The sequence below is a fragment of the Rhipicephalus sanguineus genome, chromosome 5, assembly GCF_013339695.2.
Source record: "Rhipicephalus sanguineus isolate Rsan-2018 chromosome 5, BIME_Rsan_1.4, whole genome shotgun sequence".
In the NCBI taxonomy this organism is placed as follows: domain Eukaryota; kingdom Metazoa; phylum Arthropoda; class Arachnida; order Ixodida; family Ixodidae; genus Rhipicephalus; species Rhipicephalus sanguineus.
This window is the reverse complement of record NC_051180.1, coordinates 108,174,835-108,185,250: the sequence shown is the minus strand read 5'-3', so window position 1 is coordinate 108,185,250 and position 10,416 is coordinate 108,174,835. Positions and strand designations below refer to the sequence as shown.

The 10,416-nt window shown below is 47.7% G+C and overlaps 1 protein-coding gene across 1 annotated transcript; it reads right to left on the bottom strand.

Moving 5' to 3' along the window:
* Positions 1-3,228: 3,228 nt before the first annotated feature.
* On the bottom strand, positions 3,229-10,171 carry LOC119392930 (ribosomal RNA processing protein 1 homolog B-like). The gene is made up of 2 exons (XM_037659839.2): positions 10,066-10,171; positions 3,229-3,531 (listed from the first exon to the last, which is right to left on the bottom strand). The coding sequence occupies exons 1-2, from the start codon at positions 10,130-10,132 to the stop codon at positions 3,314-3,316; spliced, it is 285 nt and encodes a 94-aa protein (XP_037515767.1). The 5' UTR covers positions 10,133-10,171; the 3' UTR covers positions 3,229-3,313.
* Positions 10,172-10,416: the final 245 nt, after the last annotated feature.

Here is a 10,416-nt window from a genome sequence, read left to right as displayed (position 1 = left end):
CACTGGAAGCTAGACAGGGCGGGATGGCACGGGGAAAAAAAGTTACGTCAGCGCGCGTCATGAAACGCGATCGCTCTCCCGCTGTGATTCGCTTGCGCGAGTGCGGCTACCGTGTACTGAGGAGTGCGGCGCCGGCAAGTGGCGGCACCCCGCGGCAAGAAGCGCATCTGATCTGAACGCCGCTCTCGATTTACGTCGGCTATCAGCCAATAAGCATGCTATGTCTCTTGCGACGTAAACTGGCAGATCCGCGACGTAAACGTGCAGACGCCCCGCCCATTGACGAGAGTGAGAACCGGCCTCTGTTAGAAAAGAGGGCGCCTGGGGAAACGGCAACTTCGCGCGGCACGCACGACTGTAATATTTGGCAGAGCAGTTCATAGCCGTGTCAGCTTTTCGCAGGATGTGTTTTTTCAACAAGCCCAAGTGGTGCTTCATGACCCCTTTAAATGAATAAATTACCCTCGCATCGATTCATAATTTAAGTTTAAAAGCTCGTTATACCGCCTTATATGCTCTAAATATAGTAAATTTTAAAACGTAACGTATTTTACAGGTTATCACTTGCTTTCTACTGAAAGTGAGATCCTGCTGCTATTCAAAGTTTCTTCCACTTCCCTTTGAACAAAAAAAAAATGACATTTGCCTATGCCTTGTTTCAGCTTTAAAAATTTATTGTGCAATATGCAAATATTTTTATAATACGTGATATACATACTATTCGAATTCAATTCGAAATTATTCGACCTAATCACTATTCGCTTTGCATCTGAAATTTACTATTTGCACTAGCCTAGAAAAAGGCGATCATCATTATCTGCAGAGCCCTTGCACATGATGGTACAGTGAATTCGGATTTCACAGGACCGGTAAAATTGTCTGAGTTAACTGAATGCCAAATTATAGAAAGTATCAAGAAAACAATAAATAAATGTCTATTCACTTCACTTTCATTTTCTTGAATGCAAAAAACCAGTAATTATTTTGCATACGAGCAGTGCGAAAACCACAATTTTTGTCATTTGCGACTTTGTTCACAATGTGAATGTGGCTCAATACCCCCGTGTCTTAATCCGAAATGTGCTCTGAACTCGCTTTATTATGCACCAACAAGGCGATTGTGAATGGTGACCACGCCTTTCTGAAAGCCCGTGGCTGCTTCAGCTGTCCGCGAATGCCGTTTTTGTTCATTTGCAGTGCTTCGCGCTCAGCGGGCTCCGAGGATCATCCGAATTAACCGGGTTGAGGCCTAATATGACCGAATTAAAAGAGTGTGATGCCATTAAACAATACATATGCTGACCGGGACCAGAGAACACGTCCGAATGATCAAATTTTCCTAATTAACGAGTGTCAAACTAATGAGCCTTTACTGTACTTGGAAGCACAAAGCAAGCAAGATACACCAGAAAGGAGAACTAGACAGGGCAAGCACACACTTCAAACTAAAATTTATTTCTTAGTTTGTTTTGCACACATGTGTTTCACTGTTGTTTTCGCCTATTGGTGTACGATAAAGCCTGGATGGTTTCTGAAAATAAACTTTAGTTTGAAGTGAGCGATCATCTTGTGTGTTTCGTGCTTCTAAGTACCATCATAGATCATTAAAACTCTCCCAAGTATCTGTTCTTCTTACGCATAACGCTGACATAACAAAGTCGGTGCTGAGGGACACCAGTTGCCAATATCTGTCATTAAGCTTCTGTCACCAAGATCCACCATTTGAACCTTTATAATGTTATGTGCGTTTTAAACTCTAAATTAAGCACAGCTTATTGTATCTCTCAGCAATGTCTCACTTTAAAAAACAGGGAACATGGCTTTTAGACAATAGATGCTGCAATGTGGCCCGATACCAATGAGTTCAAGATCCGTTATTGCAAGGCCATGCTATGCATTTGTAGACGTCTTTATTAGGGATGGCCGAATAGTAAGTTTGAGGTTCAAAGCGAATAGTGATTTGGACGAATAATTTCCAATCGAACAGTTCGAATAGTACATATCACATATTACGAAAAATTTGCATTTTTGTCATGACCAAACTGTCTTGCACAATATTTTTAAGAATTGGAATTAGGCATGTGTGAATGTCACTTTTTCGGTTCGAAGTGAAATGAAAGCAACTTTGAATGGGGGTGCAAGTTATAACTGGTGCAATATGTTACATTTTAAAAATTACTATGCTTAGTGCATATAAGCCCGTACAACAGGCTTTTAAACTTAAAAAAATAATTAATTGGGGAGAAGGTAATATTGTTGCAAGCCATGATGTACAAGAAGGAATGCTCCATCGAGGTGATGAAGAAGAGGATCTGGATAGCGCTCGTGTTGCTGTTGCAGCTCCGCCATTTTGGCTGAAGGACTCTGTGTACATTTTTCAATATATTTCTTTCTTCCTTTTGTATATTCTCACCCTGTGACAATATATACATTTAACCAAAGAGTGGCATCTGGCAAGCGCGGATTTCCCCTGGAGAGTAGTTTCACGGCATAGCACCCACACGCTGCAGTGCAACCACCTTTACAGGGGGCTTATATGCGCTGAAAAACACGTGGTATTCGTTCATTTCGAATAGTACTTCGAAATGTCTAATAATCTACATTCGTGTCGAAGCAAATTTGAATACTGTAATATTCGTTCGAATATTAGAAGTGCCTAAATATTCACCCATCCCCAATCTTTGTATTTTTTGCCAATGTATTCATTTTGATTTGTTTACATGCAGCGTGATTAAGGATGGTGCATTTATGCTAAATAATCATGACACCATAGAGTCATTACTAATGGCAGCAGACTTTTGTGTATTAAAAAAGGTTTTGCACACCTCAAGCAGAGACATAAATTTTCATTTTAGGCACATTAATGTCTGCAATAAGCATGGTTTAACCTATATAGCTTTTTTAGCGCACAGGAGAACATAAGACGGAGACGAAAGGTGCAAACACAGCATGCATTGTGTGTTTATAGTTCCTTTTCGTCCTGTGTTCGGTGCACTAAAATGGTGATATGCATCTCCAACATGCTCAAGCATAAACTCTTTCACAATAATGTTTTAAAATTGTGACTTCATTTATGTATTGGCTGAGTGTAGCCAATTTTTATAATAAACTGGCATATCATTTACTTGCGAGGTCTAAAATGTAATGAATGCATCCTTGTGCAAGCATCTCTCCACAGCGCATCGCTGGACACACCCTCTTGCCCCAAGAGCAAAAGGTAAAGTAGCGTGTTAATATACAGAACATTTATTTTGTGCCAGAAATGAAACATGATGTATGGAACTAGCTGACTGGTTGAGTTTCTTCTCGCATCCTAGAAGAAATCTGATGCATTGGGACGCTTTTTGCGGGACAAATGACTGTCATTAGATCCAAAGACATTAGATGCCTTGACACGCTTCTTTGCAGACGAAACAGGTGTACTGGATGGCAGTGAGAGCCGTGCCTTCAGAACACCCTGAGCAGGCTTCTTGGACGCGTCGAATGGAATCTCGGGGCTGTTTTTCAGCGTCTCGAAGTACTCCCTTGGATCTATGGGAAAACAAGAATGCAATATAAATGCAAAGCATAAATTAGAATGTTCTACGCTTAGTACAAAGGCAACTTGATCACAGATTCCTAGACTTAGCGATGAGTTGCATTTTACCACTTAGGTGCAGGCATTGCTACACTCCAATGATGCATTTCAGGGACCATGGCACCAAAATTTTTTAATGTTAAATAATGCACTGCATGTAAAACCGTACGTGTCCCACACAAGCCTAGCTAAATTCGAACACATTTAATGTGGTAGGAAATTCATATTTGATTCAAACTTTCTTATAACATAGTTTGTGGGAATTCAGGCGTCCGCGCCAGTGGCTCGACGCCATCTTCCCTTGGAGAATTCTCGTGTCCCTCTCCTCTCGACCGGACGGGTGGCAGCTAGTCATAAATCGCCGTCACTTTGCTGCCACCCCGCCCTCGAAGGTTAAACACGGTGTCCCATTGGCCCAGTTTTGGCGGGATTTGGACCTGGCTCACGCTCGCCTAGACGCGGGGGCGCGCGCCGAGGTTCGAAGAGACCACTTGGGGACCTCGAAGAGTGCGTACGCGTTGCGGCCGCTACGGCCGGCGGCGATCCATTGTTCTTTGTTCTTTGCCGCCGGCCGGCGGTTACGTCGTTTTGTCGGGGCTCCGGCCTCAGTGGGCGCGCGCCACCCTCCGCGGTCTCGAAGTCGCGAGGCAGCGCCTCGCGATCGTGCACCGTATGTTCCTTTTAAGTGTTCCTTTGTCTGTTCTGTTTCTTCTGCTCTGGGGTTCGAGATCGCGGGAGCGCTGGCCGAAGGGTAGGTCGGCTCTCCAAACTTGCTTCTTGGTTTGTTCGTTTTATAGGTGTGCCATTCGCGGCCACATTTGGTAACTTGTGTTAGCTAATTGGTGTCCTGTGCTATTATGTTACGTATGATTGGCTGTGTCGAATTGTTGATCTCTTTGTAGTCCCAGTAATAAATCACTAATTTGGAGAGTGTCGCCTAGGGTCTCCCTCGCTGCGCGCGACGGCTCGCCGTCCCTTCGCGGTGACGGGCCAAGTTCTCGCGCGCAGCAGTGCGATCGGTACATGGGTGCGGGACGAACGAGGGCGCGGCAACCTGCATGAAGCTCCCAGTGCTCGAACCCGCGGAGGTGCTTGGCACGACACCACATTCTGGCGCCCAACGTGGGGCGAGTGGCCTAATCAGCCTCTGGTCGCTGAAAATCCGAGTTTTTACGCAGAGTGGGGTTGTCGCGTCAAGTTCTGTGCGTCCGTGTACATTCGCATCTTTCTTCTCTCTCTTTTCTTTGCATTCATCCGCCGTTTTTCTTGAGAGTTGCCTGACTTATGAATCGTTCGAGTGTAAATTACCCTAGGCCTGGTCTCTGTTGAGGTAACATGGTACGGAAAGAGGCAAGTGCCACTTTTCAAGAAGTATTGGGCACCCGCTTCAGAGCTTCTGCTGCGAAGCGTGGACGAGGAAAGGAGTGCTGCAAGTTTCCGCCGAGATACAACATTTGTTCTTGGCGGCGGGAGTTCGTTGGATAACCTGAGATCCTCGTCATGCCGTTCCGGGGAGACTGACCTCCCCTGCTCTGCCATTGATTCAGCGATTCGGTGAGTCCAACGGATTTTCTCTGAGCCCCTACGCGTTTCTAGCCTAATTCTGTAATAGTTGGCGCACTATTTCGTGCCCCGTGTTGCTGCTGGTCATGATTTCGGCACATGCTAGCAAAAGGGCGGAAATGGCGGAACACCCGCCGAGCGGACAAAGACGGGTCATAAAACAAGCCCGGTCCGCGAACAGGCGAGCGCCTCAGGCACCCCCCGTCGCGTGCGCAGAAGGGGACGCGTCCCCGTGTAGATGACGAGGAGGCTGTCCTGACGGAAAGCCGGCCGGGGGGGAGACAAGGCAAACCATCCCCATCTGGGCTCTGGAGTTGTCTCTTTTTGTTTTGTAGTGGCCCGAAGAACTGCGAACGAACAGCGGAGTAACCCAGTTGTATATATTTGTAAATAGTTTCTTCGTTTGTCGCTGGTTATGCGACGGCCTCCGGGAGGCGATGCGCCGGGACGTGCTGGTATTGCACGGGCGCGGGCGCTGTAACGTTGCTGGTATTGCAACGAGCGCGTGGGGTCCGAAGCAGCGCCGGGCGCTGCTGCCCCAAAAGGGTAGGGGGGAAGGGTTTGCTTCGCATGGTCCAGAAGAGCTCGGCCCAAGTTCGCATGCCACCTCTTTTACCGCTGTGGACGACCGACGTGTGTAAACAGATTGGCAACCCCCGGCAGCAGAGGTACGAGGTTTAGCACCTCTGCATTTCTTATATTTTATTGGCCTGTCTTCAGAGTGGTGCTTACATTAAGGTTAATTCGCTCTGAGATTCGGCGCGCGGCATGGTGTGAATGTTCGACCATCGCCGTCACCTCCACGTCTGTCCATTTCGTAGATAGCACGTCATGGACGTCCATTTCGGTCGGTGTCGCGAATGGGCAGTGTGCGTCCGTGGGAGGATTATCCACTAGTGTCGAGGTCATACGTCAACGCGCTAGTGAAGACCACGCTTACTATCCGGATGAACTGATCAGACGGAGAAACAACGACAAGAGACCGGCCGTACAGATGTTATGCACGTTAATTTGATTTAGGACAGCGAATGAGGACTCCTCGATAAAGCGCTTTCGTGCACTTCTTCAGGTTATGGATTTCGATATTCGGCTAGTGACTTCCTTGCAGGCAACTTCTCTTTCCTTGGTTCTTCCCATTCTTGATTTCCCGTTTATGCAACCAGTGTTTAGATTCTGTTGAGCCCTCACCTTTGCTTTTACGTATGTGTTTGCTTGAATGTTTTGTTCTTTGATTTCATGTAGTTCTTATGTGTGTGGTGGTGTACTCCACGAGTGTTTCCTGTGTTTTCCGCCGCGTTGTGCAACGTGTGAAGTCAGCTTGGCCAGACGGCGCCAGCGACAGCGATGTAGCGGATCGAGCTGCGGTTGCGGCGCCTGTCGCGGTCAAGGCGTAGACGTGGCGGCCGGCGACCGACGCCTGTTGCGGTCTGTGTACGCGAAGACGGGACTGAGGCGAGCGGGACCATTCGGGTCGACTATCAAAGAGACTCTTCGCGATCGTATCGACTTTTTATGTTTTCTTTACTGTTTGTACTGTTCCTTATTATTGCCTCGGCGGATGCTTGTTCTAGTACCTCTTCGTTTCGGGAACTGAGTTCTTAATTGTGGTTTCTGTGCACGTCGGATGTACGCATTTCGATTAGATGTGAACATTTTTTCTTTGGGAGAGCTTTAGAGCTATTGTTCCGTTTTCTTTGGGAGGATTTTCGCTGCGTGTTAGTTTAATTGAACGCCCAGGTGTCGTGCCGTTGCGACTTTGTTGTGTATGCTTGCTTGGCCGACACCGGAGCTCCAGTTGGTAGGGGGCATCTAAGGAGGGAGGGATGTGGGAATTCAGGCGTCCGCGCCAGTGGCTCGACGCCATCTTCCCTTGGAGAATTCTCGTGTCCCTCTCTTCTCGACCGGACGGGTGGCAGCTAGTCACTAATCGCCGTCACTTTGCTGCCACCCCACACTCGAAGGTTAAACACGGTGTCCCATTGGCCCAGTTTTGGCGGGATTCGGACCTGGCTCGCGCTCGCCTAGACGCGGGGGCGCGCGCCGAGGTTCGAAGAGACCACTTGGGGACCTCGAAGGGTGCGTACGCGTTTTGGCCGCTACGGCCGGCGGCGATCCTTTGTTCTTTGTTCTTCGCCGCCGGCCGGCGGTTACGCCGTTTTGTCGGGGCTCCGGCCTCAGCGCGCGCGCGCCACCCTCCGCGGTCTCGAAGTCCCGAGGCAGCGCCTCGCGATCGTGCACCGTATGTTCCTTTTAAGTGTTCCTTTGTCTGTTCTGTTTCTTCTGCTCTGGGGTGCGAGATCGCGGGAGCGCTGGCCGAAGGGTAGGTCGGCGCTCCAAACTTGCTTCTTGGTTTGTTCGTTTTATAGGTGTGCCCTTCGCGGCCACATTTGATAACTTGTATTAGCTAATTGGTGTCCAGTGCAATTATGTTACGTACGATTGGCTGTGTCGAATTATTGATCTCTTTGTAGTCCCAGTAATAAATCAGTAATTTGGAGAGTCTCGCCTAGGGTCTCCCTCGCTGCGCGCGACGGCTCGCCGTCCCTTCGCGGTGACGGGCCGAGTTCTCGCGCGCAGCAGTGCGATCAGTACACGGGTGCGGGACGAACCAGGGCGCGGCAACCTGCATGAAGCTCCCAGTGCTCGAACCCGCGGTGGTGCTTGGCACGACACCACAAGTTAAACCACGTCGTCGTACGACGGTGGAGAGAAAGGTTCTTTCACTTTATGAAGTGCCGGATCTATCCATTGCTGGCTTTAATCATTCTAACCGGATTGCCTGTGTCTCATGCGATGCCAAGCGCTCTCACGCGCGGCATCATCGTCGAAATAGTGTGGACGTCGCTCTGTGGCTGTTAGGTGCTGCAGAAGTAAGTCTTTTATCTTCGAGGAACATGCTGTGCTAGCCTCGGAAAGGGGACCTCTGTGCATTTGTTTTTCTGAGTGCACCTTCTTGGGAGCTACATTGTGGCACACATATGTCATCAATTTGGAACTTCCAAGCAGCCAGTCAGGCGTTTTGAACAAAAGATGCTTCATAATTCTCGCAGTGCACAACAGATAACACTATAGACCTCAAAAATCAAGGGTGTGGCTAATACATGGGTAATTCTTAAGATATATTTTTGGGGACGATGACGATCCGTACTTCTGATGGCGGACCTTCGGGCAATCCAAGGGGCCCACGATGCCGCGGGCAGGTACTCCCTGCCTGTTCCAACGTGGGAGCAACCCGCAGTGGGGTCGGGGTAAAACCCGGCTCTCCTCCCTCGGTGTACAATAAAGTTATCTATCTTTTTGGGGGCGATCTTATAACAAAGTTCTGGGTTTGGCCATTACACAAATATATACGGTTCTCGAAGCAATGGATTTCAATTTCTCAAAGGCCATAATTATGTGTATACTGCAAGCACCGACAGTTTTTTACTGCAAAAGCATGAAATAAGTCTGGGTTTGTTCCGCATGGTTTTGTACTCGCACGTGCGCTTCGGCAGTCCCAACCAAAGATAGTTTAGGTAACTACTCCAGAGCAAAATTTCCACTTAAAATGCACAACGAGAGCCAAGTCCTTTTTTTTTTCCTATATGTCTGATAATAATGGCTCTTCTACCATCAGTTACAGTTGGACAGTTGTGCCAAGGCCACTTAGCGATATAAGTAATCCATTTGTGGTCATAACAATGTCTATTAAAGGAGTACTGACAAGTTTTTTAACTATATTAAGTCGGCATTAAACAAAGGTCCAGGGCCTCAGCACTATAGAAAAAGCCTGTTTCGCCACAAGGGAAGCACTAAATGCAATAGCACCAAATTAGAATGTTATACGAAGAAAGGCTAGCAGCTCGCTTCTTTAACTTGAGACCTGGTGTAACTCAACAAAACACTGGCATAAGGAAACACGGCCTGCAGCGAGTGGAGCAACCTTCATGCTGTCTATGGCATCAACATAAACTGTGCGGTGGGAACACAACACGTACAAAGATATGAGCCATGTACTGATTGCCTTAAAGATATGGCGCGCGCAACCACGCATGGCCGTTCAAAGGACACAGTTTCTGCCGCAGCCACGCAGCCCTCCCATCTGGCAACTCCTCCATGCGCCTTTCGTGCTACGGAGACAGCTGGCACGTTTCCCTTCTGCTTGGGCCACAATTGCCGGCAGCCCTTGCATGCCTTCACTCGCATATAGAGCTTACGATACACAGGTGATGTTGTCTATTTGAACCTTATACGAAAAATCACAGTGATGGCACAAATGCGTCTGGAGTGTCCATATAAATGCTGTCACAATAAAAAAGTACTTACGGGCAACAGGCAATCAGTACCAGTACTTACGAGCAACAGGGCACCCTGTTTAATTAAGTATACCAGTTTTTCTGCAGCCAGTTTTGGTTTCATTTTTGGAGGTTATACTGTACTGTGTCGTGTTGTCATAACCAAGAAGGCCATCGTGTGTGCGCCGATGACATAAGTCGCTGATGTTGTACTAAGTTTCAAATTGGATGTAGTCACGACGACAGGCTGTGCCTACCGCTCTTCACAGCAGAGAAGGGTAGGAAGGTCGAGCGAGAGGCCCAAACCAGCTAAGCGGCCAAGAAAGGGTTGTTCTATCCCCCGTAACTTCCACGTTACAGCACTAAGGCGAGAGCAAACAGCGCTAAACATGGGACGGAGAAGAAGAACGACAGACACAAGAATGACAGCATCTATTTGTAAGGTTCTAGTGGCAGCACGTTCAGTTCTTCAGATCACACAAGTGCAGAGTCATCTCTTCATTACAAGTACTGGACCCCGGGTTTGTTTACTGGCCTTTTAATGTGAGCTGAACACAAGAAAAGGGGAAAGCAAGTCACGTGTCTCTTCACAACAATGATATCACTGTCAATGACAACTATTAAAATGCTACGATAACCAGAGATGCTCACCTTGTGCTTTGTTTTTGGACAACGCGAAGATCACCCTCTTTTCTTCCCAAGCGGTTGAAGACAGCATTGCAGGTGGCGTTGAAAATATTGCGAACTGCAAGCAGTGTTTAGGCATCAATGTCTGCAGCAAAATGAACAAGCAATTTGGCACCGCAATTGTCTCTATTTATGATGAGTGTAATGCAGCATTGGGTGTGATTGTATACTGGGCACTGAGAAAACCAATTTTTCTCAAATCAGAAAAATACTCCTTCACAATACCAAAATCACCATGCTTGCAGCAAGATGTGCGGTAAACGAGAAAACACACAAGAAGACAATGTGGGTGGCAACGCCACCTTCAAATTCCCA